At 55.8% G+C, this 16,273-nt stretch overlaps 1 protein-coding gene across 1 annotated transcript in view; it reads right to left on the bottom strand.

Annotated features, from left to right (window-relative positions):
• The window catches only part of LOC122391863 (E3 SUMO-protein ligase RanBP2-like), a 35,625-nt gene that overhangs the window by 16,278 nt on the left and 3,074 nt on the right, over positions 1-16,273 (bottom strand). Inside the window, exons 3-24 of the mRNA XM_043386165.1 lie at positions 15,831-16,056; positions 14,742-14,915; positions 14,269-14,438; positions 12,515-12,645; positions 12,119-12,269; positions 11,764-11,892; positions 10,974-11,471; positions 10,431-10,910; positions 10,095-10,200; positions 8,467-8,565; positions 7,998-8,176; positions 5,792-6,019; positions 5,370-5,484; positions 4,513-4,627; positions 3,897-4,131; positions 3,402-3,519; positions 2,936-3,079; positions 2,505-2,621; positions 1,937-2,175; positions 1,549-1,651; positions 1,245-1,360; positions 87-990 (exon numbers count right to left, since the gene is read on the bottom strand). Of these exons, the coding sequence (XP_043242100.1) occupies positions 87-990; positions 1,245-1,360; positions 1,549-1,651; positions 1,937-2,175; positions 2,505-2,621; positions 2,936-3,079; positions 3,402-3,519; positions 3,897-4,131; positions 4,513-4,627; positions 5,370-5,484; positions 5,792-6,019; positions 7,998-8,176; positions 8,467-8,565; positions 10,095-10,200; positions 10,431-10,910; positions 10,974-11,471; positions 11,764-11,892; positions 12,119-12,269; positions 12,515-12,645; positions 14,269-14,438; positions 14,742-14,915; positions 15,831-16,056 (4,777 nt within the window). The remainder of the gene's footprint in view (positions 1-86; positions 991-1,244; positions 1,361-1,548; positions 1,652-1,936; positions 2,176-2,504; positions 2,622-2,935; positions 3,080-3,401; positions 3,520-3,896; positions 4,132-4,512; positions 4,628-5,369; positions 5,485-5,791; positions 6,020-7,997; positions 8,177-8,466; positions 8,566-10,094; positions 10,201-10,430; positions 10,911-10,973; positions 11,472-11,763; positions 11,893-12,118; positions 12,270-12,514; positions 12,646-14,268; positions 14,439-14,741; positions 14,916-15,830; positions 16,057-16,273) is intronic.

Below are 16,273 nucleotides of genomic sequence, written 5' to 3'. Positions count from 1 at the left end.
GAAGAACTAATTTGACTATCCATAGCAGGAAGTTAAGGACACGAGGTACTCTCAGGTTCGGCTATCCTTTCCATCTAACAACCCACCTTTGAACGAGTCATCCTTTTTGAACCCGGGCCCGCTGTCTGCCGCAGCGGCGAAGCTGAGAGCACCCGTGCTTCCCTGGCCGATCGAGCCAAACGAAAAGCCGGCAAACGGACTGGGCTTGGCCTCGGACTGAGTGGTGGTGGCCGCTGCGGGCGCCGGCTCAGACTTCTTGATGTTGGGGGTGGTTGTGAAGCTGAAACCGCCCAGACTGGTCTTGGCGGCCGGCGTGGAGGCGGTGGGGGTTGTGAAGGAGACGGATGTCAGGCCCTGACCGAACCTGAACCCGGTGGTGGTGGCCGGAGTCGCCGCCGAGCTGGCCGCAGTACTCGGGGTCGACGGTGTGGCGGTGCTCAGTCCGAATTTGAAGCCAGTGGCAGCGGCAGCAGAGGCGCCAGCCGTGGTACTGGGAGTTGCAGCCGACGGCGCCTGGCCGAACTTAAAACCTCCGTCCGTGCTGGAGCTCGCCCCCGTTGCCGGCGTGGTTTTACCGAACCCAAATCCGAATGTGGTCGAGGCCGTCGTCGCCGGAGCCTTGTCACCGAACCGGAATCCAGTCGAGGGCGCGGCGGGCGCGGTGGTCGCCGCCGGGGCTCCACCGCCGAACCCAAACGAGAAGGCGCTGTTGGACTTGGTGCCACCAGCGAAGTTGAACTCTGGTTTGCAGGCGATCCGGAGCGGTTCCTCGTCCTCCTCCTCATCAGAAGTGGTCTCCTCGTCCTCGGTCTCGTACCAGTCGTCGTCGTCATCGTCTTCCTCGGCGTTATCGTCGGCGCCTGCGCTCACCACCGATGGGATGGCGGCCGGCAGCGACGGCGCGGCCGACGGCGTCTTGGCGGGGCCGGACGGGGTCTTAGCAGGGGTCGCAGCCGCCGGAGTTTTGACGGGCGACTTGGACGCAGTGCTCTGAAACGACACAGACCAAAACTTTCATATTGAGTAGTGTACTGTAAAATTATTGTGTCTCGAAGCAATTCGAAATATTACATTGCAAAATAAAAAGACGCGTTTTTATTGGTCATTACGTGAGCCCGGCACAACTTAGCAACTCTACCACAGATTAAGAATGTCCCTTCCCCCTCCTTCGTCCCGTCTTCACTCGCAGGTACTCTAATGAGAACCATGACAGACCCAAGCTGTTTCAGCCACAAGCCTCTCACCTTGCCAGTGGCGGCCTTGATGAGCTCCAGGCCCTTCCGGAACGCGCCGCGGAACTTTTCCACCTCCTCCTCCGTTTTGAAGCGGGCGCACAGGCGCTCGTCCTTGAGTTCTTCATCTGTCAACGCAAGTGGCATCAGTCATGTCAGCGATCTCGCCCCACCACGCACAATGCAGCGGCCACACTAAGGACCATCGCGAGTGATATACCGTTCAGCAGCACAAACGTCGAACAAAAACCAGAGGAGCAGCTGCACGCTACCATGACAGAGGCGATGTATTATGAAAAGCCAAAGCGTCGCCCACCTGCGAAGTCCTTGGCGGCCCAGATGACGGCCCTCGGCTGGTTCTTCATACTGTTGAGCTCCATCCCCGGCTGGAGGAAGTGGTTGGCGCAAACCTTGTGGGTCTGTCGGACCAGAGATCAGACCTGAGGTCAGGACGTGGAAAGAGCAGGCTAATGAAGTTATTGCTATTGACTAGTGTTGCGTAATTAAAAACAAAAGGTCATCGGGTTGGCCCCATGATACCAGCTGTCAGACAGCAGTGTTCAACATTCAGCCAATATCGCCCCGAAAGTCCAGCGCACCATATCACACTTAGTTGTACTCCACGACCCCAAAGCGTCCAACCTTCCGTCGTCTATAATCACTCAATCCGCCTGTCCGTTCGTCAGTCTATCCACCCGTCTCACCTGATCTCGACGCATCACCACGCGGACGCGTCCGTCATCCTCCCGGTGAAGCACGCGCAGCTCTCCAATACCGCGCTCCTTCCACTCTCCCTCGGTGAAGCGGAACAGCTTGCAGCGAGCGGCGAACAGCGGCGTGTCGCCCTCCTCGCCGGTGCGGACTTCCACCTCCTCAGGCAGCGCCACGACCGGTTTGAAGTCGGCCATCGGTTCGTAGTCGGGGTCCTCGTGGAACGAGCCGGCTGTGGGGAGGAGGGGGAGAGGAATGTCAGGCGCAGGGAAGAGAGAGGGTCATCACGGAAGGTCCCGACTGCGGGGTAGGGTCAAAACTCAAAAGACGACGGGACCGCGCGATATTATTTTAATGGAAGCAATTAGAGCTGTTTTAGAACCGGTGACACTGACATTTCCAAGATGCTTGTACATTAACCACATAAATCGCACAAATTCTGGAAATCAGTAATGACTACTTCACCCATACTCGCTCCCTTTTCCGGGATCATAGTCCCCCAATGAATCCAATCACGCCCCTCCCCCCGATGTCCCGCCACGTCACACGGCTGTGCCTTACTGGAGTCGAGCCGGTCACGACCCGGCGAGCGGCCCTGGTTCTGGAGCGGCGAGACGGCACTGAACTGGGGCGCCGGGATGTTGGGCAGCGTGCTGACGGTTGTGTAGGCCGGCTTGTCTGTCGGAACAGACCGACACACAGGAGTTAGATGACAGCGAATACCACAGAGGTTAGTCGGATAGTATATTAGTGTAAACGCCGATATTAAAATGTACCAGGTAACGTATTCTCTAGGGTCGGGAGTATCTAGAATAAAAGCAGCGTTATATGATGCCAACTATGGTGTAACTAACTGCAGCACGCTGGACAGAATATGCTCGTAGACAGGCAAGTTGTATTTAATGTGGAAGACACTGATCGTAAGAGGCTCCCTCCCGAGCGGGTAAGACGCCACCTCCAGTCTGAGACGCTACCTCCCCGCCGGTACCCACCGGAGTCGCCCAGTGGTGAGGTCACGTTCAGCTGCGCGCTGGACGGCAGTCTGATCTGAAACTGGTGCGGTGACTTCTCCGCGGTCGCTGCCGCCGCCGCTGCCGCCGCCGCCAGGCCCATGGTCGGCCTCTGAGGTGTCATCACTGACGACGGAAGGGCGGCAGGGATTACGAAAGGAGCACCATAAAACCATTCAAATTATTCTATGCAGGAACACATTCGCACAGCAAGTGAAACTCCGTCTCTTCAGAGTGATCAATCCAGACTGGACGCTGGTACAAGGCGGAAATCTGCGTAGTAACTATTTACATGTTACAAAAACTCATTCATTTACAGATCGAGCTGGCTAAACTGAGTCGCCAGCTGAGTAGCAGCTTTGACCTGAGTCGGGGATCAACACCTATGACCCGTCAGGGTGCGGCGTCCCACGGCGGTGTTCCCTGACTCCAGACGGGTACCACTTACCCTGCGGCTTGATGTGCTCCGGCGGCACGATGACGGAGGGTGGCGCGGTCGGAGCGGCGGAGACGGCCGCTGGCAGCGGCTCCCGGCTAGACACGGTCACATTGGCAGGAGCAGACGGCTGGAACGACGGCGGGGTCAGACGAGACGTGCGGCAGGACGCATCGGCCGGGGGAACAGAACACACAGCGATTGAAAATATCCCTCACCCCATCCCTCCACACATATCGACAGACCTCCTATGTCAACCAGCGCGGCTCACCCTCATGCTTTTGTGTTCGTCAATTAGATTTTCTGGGTGCGGCAACTCCGGTGGTATATTAGTTTCAATAACGTGCAGCGATTGAGCATAAACGGTAGAAGAGCCCAGCAACCAATCGCTCCCATATGGTAGCTACATAGAAACAAAGGGCCCGTGACGGCCAAATTCACCACAAAGTGACATCCGGGACAAATTAAATCCCTCCATGTGCCGCCGGACTACACCCCCTGACTGACCTTGGCCGGTGTGCTGGTGGCGCCCTCGGCAGTCGGCGGCCGGAACGAGAAGCTCGGCGTGTCCGGCTCGACGGGCGGTGCCGACGGGGCCGGACTGGCGGCGGGACCGTCCGTCGGACGGAACGAGAAGGCGGGCGGCACGGCGGCGGCCGGCGCCGGCGGCTGCGGAGGACCGACCAGGCCGGCCTGGGCGGGCAGCTGGGCGCCCAGCGCCGCAGACGAGGCCAGCGGGTCACTGCCGGCGCACAAAGAACGGGTGGTCAGTCAATGGTCAGCGGTCAGTCAGTCCAGAGTCAGTCAGCCAGTCAGTCGCTAGTCAGCAGATTGGTGAGACCCATTGACATGCTGGATCCCAATACCAACGCAGTAGTCGCTCACCTCGAGGTGACCTCGACAAGGCCATTTAGCGCCCATTTTATGCATCGGATCCATAATGACTCACTGCGTCTGCTAATTATAAAAGTTATAGGCCGGAACATGAAAATGTTGCCAATAATTTGCATGCTGCTGCTTGATTATAGTCTTATAGTTTTTTTTTTTGCTGTTGCTTATAGTCACCAGACAACTGACATTCACCCACGCATACGACTGGACGCGCCCGTCCCGCCCGACTCACGTGAGACTGGTGTCCTGCAGAGACATGCCCTGATAGGCGGCGGCCGGGTAGGCCATGGCCGGCGGCGGCGGCGCCAGGCCCATGGGCATCATCGGCGGCATACCTCGCTGCATACCTGAGAACGGGGCCGACAGTTTAGTTAGTGATACTGATTAGTGCTGTCAAAGACAGATCAAAACACAATTAAAAACCGTCACCGTTCCCAGATAACTTCAGGTTTCCGCACGTCGCTATCTTTCTAGTTGAGGTTTATTTGCCATTGGGTCTACAGTGCAGGGATATTTCTATCTCGCACTCCTCTTAGATGCAACGATAAGAATTTGTTATATCTGCATCCCTCTGAGATGCAAAGATAAGGTCTCGAGGTTTCATAGCGAAAAATCAAGAGTTCATGTGATGATGGGCCAATAACCGAACGACATTTTTAATGGTTGTTTATGGATGAAACTTATGAAATTAGAACAAACTACTCTGAATCTACTTTTACACAGATGAATGCATTTAAATATAATATTTTATTAATTAAGAATAAACCTCAACATAGAAAGATATAGGATTCCTCCCTCATGGCTCACTCGTGGAAGATCGGATATCTTTTCCTCGCGTGTTACAGAAAAGATATCCTTATCTTCCACTCGGAGCCATGAAGAATCCTCTATATCTCCGATAGTTGATAAACAGTTATATAAATGTGTTTGGTCACAAGTCCAATCGATACGGGCACATGCTGTACTGTACAGCAGCAGAGTTTACGCCAGTCACAACGGGCAGCCTTTATGTCTTTCGCTCTTATTGGAACTAGACACCTGAAATGGTCGATCCAGCCCGCCCCTGCAATGAATCAATGAGTCACTCACTGGTCAGGGCGGCCATGAAGCCGAACAGCTCGGGCGGCATGGCGGGCTGCTGCGGCTGCGGCGGCGGCGCCTGCGCCTCCTGCTGCTTCTGCTTCCGCATCTCCGCCACCTCCAGCTAGGGAGGGCACAGGGAAAGTCAGAGGTGGAGGCTTCAAAGACAACGAGAGCGAGACACCATGGGAGCGCGACATGATGGAAAATACGCAACAGCACTTAATATCGTTCCTCCCATTGCGATGCAATCTAACACATAAACACCAGCAAGCGCTATATCAATAGGATGTTAGACGAATATGTTCATAACAATGACGATCATAACATTGATGGCGTGATCTCAACGGGCCACCCACCACCGGGTATGGCAGACCACTCGGGTTCCATCCCAGCCAGGGCCTGAGCCGCAGCCTCATCCCCCATCTCACCCTCAGCTCCTGCAGCTCCCGGCGCAGCTGCGGCAGCTCCTCGGCCAGCGCGCCGCGCACGTCCGCCAGCACGGCGTCCCGCAGCTCCCGGGAGCGCTGCGGCCATGTGTCCGGGCCGGCCGCCGGCGTCGGCGGCGACTGCTGCCGCTGCTGGTCCGTCAGACTCCGGACGGCCACCTTGAGACCCTGCAGCTCGGCGCACATACGCTCCATCGAGGGACGTGCCTCCTGAACGATCGATAGGTGCAGGGTCAGTCACATGGCCGCTCCATCGAGGGACGTGCCTCCTGAACGATCGATAGGTACAAGGTCAGTCACACGGCCGCTCCATCGAGGGACGTGCCTCCTGAACGATCGATAGGTACAAGGTCAGTCACACGGCCGCTCCATATAGGGGCACGTCCTGAACGAACGGTAAAGAGTCAAACTTCATGGAGGCAGGGTTTCGGAGTCGAGAGTCGGAGTCGCCCGGAATCATGGCAAGCAGCCAGGAGTCGGAGTCGGAGTCGGAGTCGGTGAAGCTGCCTCGACTCCGACTCTGGGAAGTTAACTAGAATCGGTGATATCACTTTTCAGTTGTTTTTAACCAGTGGCCCCGCAGTAGAGTTCGCTTCTGGTGATCAAAAATAGCTTTTTCACACATCTTGTTTTGAATCTTGGTGCTGGATTTCCACGCCCTGCTTGGGGTGGGGGTGTGTAAACACCCCGCCCCTTCTAACTCAGCTGCTGGGCCACGTCGCGACACGCCGTAGGTGGCGTTCGAAAGAGCGTCAAAAATAATGAAGACATTTTTAAGACACTTTTTAGGTCAGGTCAAAGGTCAGGTCACCAGAGGTCACCGAAGGTAAAATTTCGCCACTTCCCAGGTCAAACTTTGATAAGTCTCGACAGACCGGCGCTTAACTCAGGAACGGATAGAGCTACAGCACAACGGAAAAGCGCATTGGATAACTCTTTTGACGGTCTTTCTGAGTAGCCCTATCAGATTTAACCTAAGGTCAACGGTTAAGTCTGCAGGGCATTATGCCCTGCAGGCGGCGGCGGCAGAACGGGAAGGGCACCGGGGCACCGTGCCCCCTTTGATTTTGGCATTTTAACATTAGCCCTATGGGCGTTGCATGGAAAGAATGGGACCAAAAGTCGGCAGTGCCCCCCCCCCCTTAATTGAAGGTGTTCCGCCGCTACTGCTACAGGGGGCAAAAACTGTCAAAATAGACGTTCTTTGCGGAAACGGTTTTTCTGCAATAACTTTTTACTCAAAACTTGCACGAGATTACTTTTATCAGCATCATGTTCCTCTCGTCAAGACGCATCGAATCAACTATAATTTGACCTCGAAACGTCAACTTTAAAATTTGACCACAGGTCAAGGCAATACATATGAAGGTATAAATGGCCTAACCAGAAAAGGTCATGTTGTATATCGTAATGGCCTAACCAGAAAAGGTCATGTTGTATATCGTAATGGCCTAACCAGAAAAGGTCATGTTGCATATCAGTCGATTCGTATCGTTGAGCTGAACAGCTCTAAAGCGTTTTCATCACTCTAGCGTGCCTCTATCAAAAGGTATTGGCGAAAAACTGTTAGATATCATTCGTAACCCGAGATGACCTTAGAGACATAACGAAGGGTCACGGGTGCCATTTTCCGGTTCATTGTGTTATGTTCACTTGTAATTCGATGCTTGAAAGTGTTTAGATTGGCATTGGCCCAAAAGAGGCGCATTTCAATTTTCTCCTGTTGACTTATAGGTAATAGAGAGGTCGGAAAATTGATCTGACCTTAGGTCACCGATATCAAAATTCCGAGATGAACATTTTGTGCATACTGTTACCCTTATCAATTGCTGAAAGTTTCAAAGTGATCAGCCACTCGGTGTAGCTATGGCAGGAGTCGGAGTCGGAGTCGGAAAACCGCTACCACGACTCCGAAACCCTGCATGGAGGGGTACGCCAGTCCTAAACACACGGTACAGGGTCAGTCACACGATCATTTCAATTCATTCTCTACACCAGAACAAAACTCGGTTAGGTACGCGTACTAATTTAGTTACCAGAGAAGACTGTCTAATAACTGTGAGTAATACAGAGATAAAGCCACGGTCGGATCACGGCGGACCCCCTGGCCCGCCTGTGGCCGAGTACACATGGCTAACGCCTGCGAGCCGCCTCCCCCTTCTCCCGTGAGCCACACTTCCCCGCCCACCTGTCCGAAGCTGGCGGAGAGATTGAGCGGCGAGGCGGCCGCCCCGGAGTTGTTGACCGCCCCGGAGGTGGCCGGCCGGCGCGGGGTGGAGGTGACCGAGCCGCCGGCGGCGAGCCCTAGCCACCGCGAGGCCGTCACCGACCGGTCCAGCGTGACGTCCGCACTGCACGAGCCGTTCACTAGAGAGATAACGGAAACATGTCACAGGGCAGACTAGGTGGAGGCCGGGTCATGGGGTAATCGGTAATCAGAGGTCGCGGACAAACACAGTTCAGGCAAAATGACTGATACCACAACGATCGTCGATTTCTAACATAATTTTAATAATTGCTCATTCAAGAATCGAGTATGGAGTCAAGAAGCAGACGCTTAGGTCTACGTGGGCTATAATTCAGATACGGACGTATCGTTGTGTGTGCACTGTGATGCACGGACAGCCTCTGACCGAGACGCCAGTTAGTTGGCTCACCGTGTGTGGAGGCGGCGGTCTGCTCGGCTATCAGATGCTCCACCTCCCGTATCTGAGAGGCCAGGTCCTCCCTGGACGGCAGTGCCGAGCCGCTGCCCACTGCAGAAACACCCCACGTCCAGTCCGTCAGTCACACAGAACAGGGGAGCGAGGACAGCCCGCCGAGCCCACCCCCTTCACCGGCCGACACTGCAATCGCAGCACTATCGCCGTTTGATGCACCGCACCACCCGACAGCTGCTCGGGCTATCGCGGGGAGATTGGAGCCGGCCATAACAGTGTCCGATTGTGAAGCATAACTCAAATAGATAGGAGATTCCAGCTGATAAATCGACCTTGAAGAGGCGGTGCATGGCTATCAGTCGGTTCATTTAACACAAGTGTTTAAGTCGCTCAGTCGCGCCGCCTTGGTAGTTTGTACTTTCGTAACTATAATAACCTATGTTACAACCCCTGAAGCGGATCAGAGCTTTAGAAACAGCAACAGTGCAGTAACAAGGACTGCACTGCTCTGAGGCCATACCGAGTGTCAAGTAATCTTGGCTTGACCTGCACCTGGCTCTGCCGGAGTCGGTGACACGGTCACTGACGGCAGCTGCCGCGAGCGCCGGGGGAGCCGAAACTGCGCCGGCGTTCGGCCCCGCGCCGCGGCCGGTCGGTTGGCGGGGCACGCCACCGACGGACAACCAGACAGAGATCGAGCTAACCGTATCGCAGCTGCTGCTCGACTACCTGACGCCGGAACGACTGTGCGGTGATAACCAGTATTACTGTACCAAGTGCACCGGCCTGCGGGACGCCGAGCGCCAGCTGCGACTGCTCTCTCCGCCAGCCAACCTGGTCGTCTCCTTGATGAGGTTCGCGGTTGACCGGCGCACCGGTGCACGCCGTAAGGTTCTCACCCCTGTGGAGCTCACCGAGTGGCTGACAGTGCCGCTAGCCGCCGGCCCGCCCGCCCAGTACCGGCTGTATGCAGTGATAGTCCACGCGGGCCATTCGCTGGACGCTGGCCACTATTTCTCATTCTGTCGCGCCTCCGGTGGCGGTGGTATTGATGGGATGGACGATACCGGCTGGTGGCGGCTGGACCATACGTCAGCGGTGCCGGTGCCGGCGGCCACCGCGCTGGGCCGGCCGCGCCGCTCCACCGAGGCAGCCTACACGCTGCTGTACCGGCTGACCGATGCAGCGGTGGCGGGGGCGGCGGGCGGCTTGTCGGCGCTGGCCGCCCTGCCTGGCCCGCTGTGAGCCGCCGTGGAACGAGACAACGCCGTTTTCCGACGGGAGCGGCAGGGCCGGACGGCCGGCGCACTGCCGATGGTCCACGACGGACGGCCGCCGCCGGGTGCCGGCTGCGGCGGCGACAGCGGGCCCGGCGTCCCTCGGATGCGTCAGCCGACGACGAGGCGAAGCGGTCCAAGCAGGAGAACGGCCACAACGGCGTCAACGGCCAGGCGGCGCCCCTGATATGCGTCCGCCCCGACCTAGACCCGCTGCCCCGCCCTTCTGATCTGGATCACCCGTGCATGATGTCTCGCCGCATCATTTTATTGTGCTGTTAAATGTACCTGTTTTGGTGTAAATAAACACATCTCCTTTAAAAAAGGGATGCCGCATCTTGGCCATACCTGGGTCTCTCAGTCTATCCAAGGTCAGGTAGAAGGACTCTAGAGAGCGTCGCAGAAGCTCGGAGGAGTCCTCGACCTCCGGACGCAGCGCCAGCTGGTGTAGAATCTGCCGTCACACCGACCAGAGTCAGACGCAGGGTCGTGGACAATTAGGGAGGCACGGCACGAGATCAGAGTTATGGTGGACTGATGTGAGTTGCAAGTCAACAATTATTGGCTTGTTTTATTGTGGCTTTAGGGCGCGCCGACTGTAAGTCAAATAAAACCGATTATAACAATCATGAGAAGCTGTACACAGAAAAACACCGGTCGTGCAGCATGCCATCCGTCACTCACCAGTCCCTGTTGGTAGGCGGCATCGGCGGAGGGCAGGTCGGCCACCAGCGGCAGCGCCTCCTGCAGCAGGCCGCGGCGCTGCAGCACGCCGCTCAGCAGGCGGCACGCCTCGTCCCTCAGCAGCGCCGCACCGTCCGGCTCCGGCTCCGGCTCGCTGCAGTCAAACAGGCGCTGCTTGGGCGGCCGGTCGGCGCCGCCGCGCTGCAGACGCTCCAGTAGCGGCAGCGCGGCGCGCAGGTACAGCTCGGCGCGCGACTCGTAGGCGGCCGCCTGGTCGAGAGAACCCGACACAGCCTGCTGCAGAGCCCAGTGGGCCAGGTGCATCACCAGGCGGACCGAGTTGCCGTGGCCGGGTAGGCAGCGGACAGCCTCCAGGCCGCGCTGCAGCTGGCGCCGGAGGGCGGCCAGCTCCTGGACGGGCGCCGCGCCGGCCGGCTCGCCCTGCAGCCGGTGCACGGCCGCCCACCACTCGGCCTGCTCCTCCGAGCAGAGCCGGCCGGCCACCGCCGGCGGCAGCGCGTCATCGGCGCCGCGCCGGCCGGCCGCCACGCGCAGCTGGGACGTTACGTACACAGTCGCCTCCAGGAAGCAGAGCACGTCCAGCAGACAGAGGGTCTCGGGCGCGGCGGTGGCGTTGGGCGCCGCGCCGCGCGCCTGCAGCGGCAGGGTACTGCCCGGCGGCTGGTAGCCGGCGGACGGAGCGCGCAGCCGCAGCCAGACAGTCTGCTGCAGCCGCCCGGCGTGCTCCTGCCAGAAGAGCGGCGCCAGCGGCAGCAGGTCGGCCGGCCGCGGCGCCACCGGGTTCGTCTCCAGGAAGGCCGGCAGTGTGAGGAAGGCCGAGGTGTCGGCGCGGCCCAGTCCCGACACACTGGCCGAGCGGAACAGACGGGAGTGGATCCGACTGCGTCCTTTCTGCGTGCAAAACTGCTGCTGAACTCTAAGTACGTGGTCCGGTCGGCTGTTGGTCTCGGCAGCCAGCACTGACCATCCGACCTCCACCTGGCGAGCGCCGGCCTGACGACGCCACACGTCCAGCACCGCCTGGGGATGGGGGAGGGACGAGACGGGCGGCGTCACACACCGAACACACATAACACAGTTCAAAGTCAGGGCATTACCTGCTCTTCTTCACCAACACTGGAGACCCACTGGTCTATTTAGGAGTTTGGGACACTGACACTGACTGTCAGTGTCCAGCAGCCTGAGATTCTTACACATCCGGACGGTCTCTGACGGACTGACCTGTCGGGAGCTGCACTGGTACAGGCTACAGCTTAGAGACGGTGTCCAGCGGACTGCTACAGTTAGATACAGCGGTACAGGACAGACTCACCTGTCGGGAGCTGCACTGGTACAGCTTAGAGACGGTGTCCAGCGGCTGGTAGGCCTGTGCGGCCAGGAACAGGGCCAGCGCCATGTCACTGGCCTCGCGGGAGCCGTCCCCGCCAGCCTCTCCCACTCCCTGTCGGACGGAAACAGAGCAAACCATTCAAACATCGGCACCAGAGCCATATCGCAGAGCGTATCACAATTAAATGAGAAGCAACTGCAGTAGTACATGTCTTGACTTGGGTACTTGCATGATGCCAAATTGCGTGTGCAAGGCTTAAATATCATGACAATCAAGCCAGGCTGGTAAGTACGCATGACAAGCCCAGCCACCACCAGCGTCACTATCGTCATCTGACCTGCGCGGCGCCGAGCAGCAGCACAGAGCCCATGTGGAAGAACAGCTGTCCGGTGATGTGGTTGAGCAGCGCTGCCGACTCGAGACGCGCCTGCTCCGGCTCACCGGCGGACTCCAGTTCGCGCGAGACTTGCAGCAGCTGCTGGTCCAGTCTGGAGACGGAAGGACGGGTGGGTCAGAATGAAACAACGGAATGTTGGCTACTTACTTATACCACAGCAGAATACAATAACAAACTACATTTGGTTGATCAACATGTCCTCTAATTAGTCGGGTGAGACCGATCATGCGGAGACCGATGGTAGTCCGGAATCATTCTCACGCCCATAGCTGAAAGTCCAGCCTCTCAGTCAGCTACCGATCCACTTTAACGCACCAGACTGCCCCTCCCACGCACCTGTACAGATCGGTGGTGATCTCAGAGATGGGCCGGCGCTCCTCCAGCGCCAGGGCCACGACTCTGTCCAGCGCCTCGAGCCGCAGCAGCTGGTACTGCCGGTCCGGAGAGCTCACTGAGCTCTGGTACTTCTGCAGCCGCGCACAAAACGTACAAACTGTTATCGGCCAAGCTCATAAGGAAAATTTAACATAAGCAAACTATGACCTATATGGTAAAACTTATATTTACCTGTAAATCTTTTCATCAACTGACCTCAATGCGACATAGAGCTGTGTTGAGTTTCAGAGTTGAATAAAAACTTTGGCCAGGAATGCCCTGGACTCGAATTAAAGGTAGTGTGCCAGCTTTCCTGGACCGTATGGAGTTAATGGCCCAGATAAGGAGAACCGGATTTTTAGAACTTATCCATACCTTCAAAACTCATGGAAACGTCTTAAATTCTTCAAATTTTGAGTACCCCAGTGCGAAATTCGCCCCGACGGGTTGTCGGTCGTACCCCAACCACATTTCACACCACTATGAACAATAAATGCACACATGACTGAAATCGCTATTACCGATATGCTCATCCAATCAAGTTTCGATAAACCCGTTCATTATCATCTCCTGCGGTTTCGAACACGCCTGTTAGGTGGTGCGGTAGACCGCGCCCAAAGCCAGGGCCCCGGTAACGTGAGGTAGCCGAGTCGGGGCAGCGTGCGCTGACCCAAGCCGGGGCCGCGCGTCCTCCCAGTGTCATGTGATAGCAGAGGCGGATCCAGCTCAGAGGTTTGGGGGGGGGGGCAAACCATAACAATTTATCGATTCTTTCCATGCATCGTCCATAGGCGTAATGTTAAAATTATGCCGTTTGGGGGGGGGGGCAAATGCCCATTTTGCCCCCCCCCCTGGATCCGCCACTGTGTGATAGCCCGGGGCTGCCCGCGGGGATGCGGTAGACCGCGCCCAAAGCTGCGGCCCCGGCTTCGGTCAGCGCACGCCGCCCCGACTCGGCTACCTCACGTTACCGGGGCCCTGGCTTTGGGCGAGGCTTCTGCTCATACTTTGCGGTGCGGTGGTGGTGCGTCGGGCCGCGCGCTCTGACTTCGGCCAAGAAAAATGCGTCAGCTGATCATTGTCATTTCTGCCACTTGCGTGTGGTGAAATGGGGTCATAACTTATGAGACGGCTTTTTCATATCAATTATTTTACATAAAATCATATTTTAAACCATAAATAATGTTCGACAGCCAAATAAAAGAAACAATACCAATACAGGCTTACAGTTTAAGGCTCGACATTGTGTTGTCTACGATTAGACAGCTGATAACTCATTCCCGTACGTCGTAACTCAATAATGACCTTTGCTTATTGTCACATGTGCGCCGCATTCGCGATTGTTGCCGACGCCTGTTTGCACGTCAGCCCACTACAGTTGTTATACACATCGAAAAACCGATAAACTTTTAGGCGAAAAAGGCACTATTCCAGGCCCATTTTTGATTTTCTTTGCGATATTAGGTAAAAGCAGAAGCTTCTTATCCTAGGAAAAATAAAATGGGAAATCTTTCAAAGGTGGCACACTACCTTTAAAGAATCAAATTGTCACCGTTGTTTGATAGCTTGTTAATATGATGTACAAAGCAGACTATCGAGTTCGGTCTGCCATAAACATGTATCTGGAAATCCTGTGATCATATGAGTAAATGCTTCGTTGAGTCCGTCTGTCCGTCCGTCCGTCCGTCCGTCCGTCCACCCGCTGAGCTCTCTACCTGGCAGATGGCGGCCACACACTGGTACCAGACGGCGGAGCGCGGGAACGGCCGGCGCTCCTCCACTCTGCGCACGTAGCGCGCCGCCTCTGCCGGGCCGGCCGACACGGCCAGCCGCTCTGCCAGCCGCACGTGCCGCTCCGGGTCGGTCGGCTCGGCCGCCAGCTCGGCTGCGAACAATTAACATTGCTGAAACTATTACATTTTTGGTGAAATGATCGCTATCGCTGAAGGGAAAATACACAAGATAAGAAAAACTACCACACTTCGGAATATTCTGCCAATTGAAAATGAAAAATATAGCTCCAACATACAACCTTGCAGGCCTGATAAATAAAATGACCGCACAGTTACGTACGAATTAATCCCCCAGTTAGCCCACTATTCAGAAGTTTGTCCCCAAGCCCGGACACCTAATTGACCCACCAGCCAATAGTTTGTGCTGCAACCCTACCATCCCAGTAAATACTCACCGGCCAGCAGTTTGTCCACGTCCTCTCCACTGACGCCCTGTCCTCCGCCCGCGTCGCGCAGATGTTGGCGCAGCTTCAGCACGATCGGGTCGCTCTTGAAGTACTTGGTGGCGTGCTCGAGCCACCGGTTGGCGTTCGGTGTGCTGGCCGGTAGCTCTAGCAGCAGCTTACAGCCTGTGGGGCGCCGGCGACAGTCAGTCAATATGGCCAGTGAGACGGGTCAGCGCTAGGAAATAGACAGAATAATTAATTTACTTATCGGTTTGAAGCTGTTTGTGGAAATAAAACAATTTTATCTATTCTATTCACTTCACACAGAACATTTCTTTGAGCAAGATACAATATACACCTTGCTGAACATTACATATGGAAGCCATTATTACGATTTAGACTGATCATTACTAAAATGATGTAGGAAGTCCTTGTTGCTAGTCTCTCTTTTCTAATTATCCTGTGATATCTTCAATTTTATTTACATTTTACAGAAATAGATTTACAGAAGTGCACAAAAAAAATCAAATAGGTATGGCTACAGTCACATGTACAACTGAGCCACCAGCAGCTGGGCTGCGGAGTCGAAGTTGGGGTCGGTCAGAGTCCAGAGGCGACAGCTCTGCCCGGAGTCAGAGTCGGAGTCACCAAAATCTTACCGACTCCGACTCCAACGCTGCATGGCTCAACTTCATGCACTGCACCTTATTGGTTGACGATACTGCGCTCGAAATTAGATTTTGTCAAAAAAGGTCATTTTGCTGTTTTGGACGAACGTTTTGAGCAAAAGAAGCAGAAGACTGTGAATTCCCCAGAACCTGCTCTTTTAATTCTGCATGTTATTTTCAATGCATATTTGCAACGCAAAGTCTAGGAACGCACAAGGGATCGTTTCAGGCAAGATAAAAACATCTCCATTATGAACTTCGATATCACGATTTGGATTTTAAAAGAACCATCCGGAGTCGAAGTTTGAGTTGGAGTCGGAGTCGATTTTTGAAGCCGGAGTCGGAGTCGGAGTCGGGAGTCACCCTAAAATCCATCGACCCCGCAGCCCTGACCACGTCCAGCCAGCCGCCCCGACCATCAGTGACTCACCGGTCATGACCAGGTCCTTCTGGTGGGGGTCCAGCTCCAGCGAGAATCCGAACTCTGAGAGCGCCGCCGCCGGCTCGCCGCTGGCCGCCAGCACCTGGCCCAGCAGCTTGTGGGCCGGCGCGGCACCCGGGCGCGCCTCCAGGTACCAGCTGAGGTACTGGCGAGCCGTCCGTTGGTCGCCCACTTGGTGAAACATGCGCGCGATCGTGAACCCCTTGAGCTTGCGCTGCGGCAGAGGAGGACGGGGTGACATGCAGTCAGAACGGATTACAGTGTGGCCCTGAGTCAGCTGACATTAAAAGCTCACTTTCTTCCAAATGTTCCTAAAAAAGGAGTGTGCATTTAACGTAGCACACATCGACGCAAACTGACAAGATTCATATAAAGTGTTAATACCTGGACAATCTGAACAATGGCTTGATATTCCGCTAATCACAGTAATG

This window comes from Amphibalanus amphitrite, unplaced genomic scaffold (assembly GCF_019059575.1).
Source record: "Amphibalanus amphitrite isolate SeventyFive unplaced genomic scaffold, NRLGWU_Aamphi_draft 000459F_arrow, whole genome shotgun sequence".
NCBI classification, from domain to species: domain Eukaryota; kingdom Metazoa; phylum Arthropoda; class Thecostraca; order Balanomorpha; family Balanidae; genus Amphibalanus; species Amphibalanus amphitrite.
This window is presented reverse-complemented; position numbering and strand designations above follow the sequence as displayed.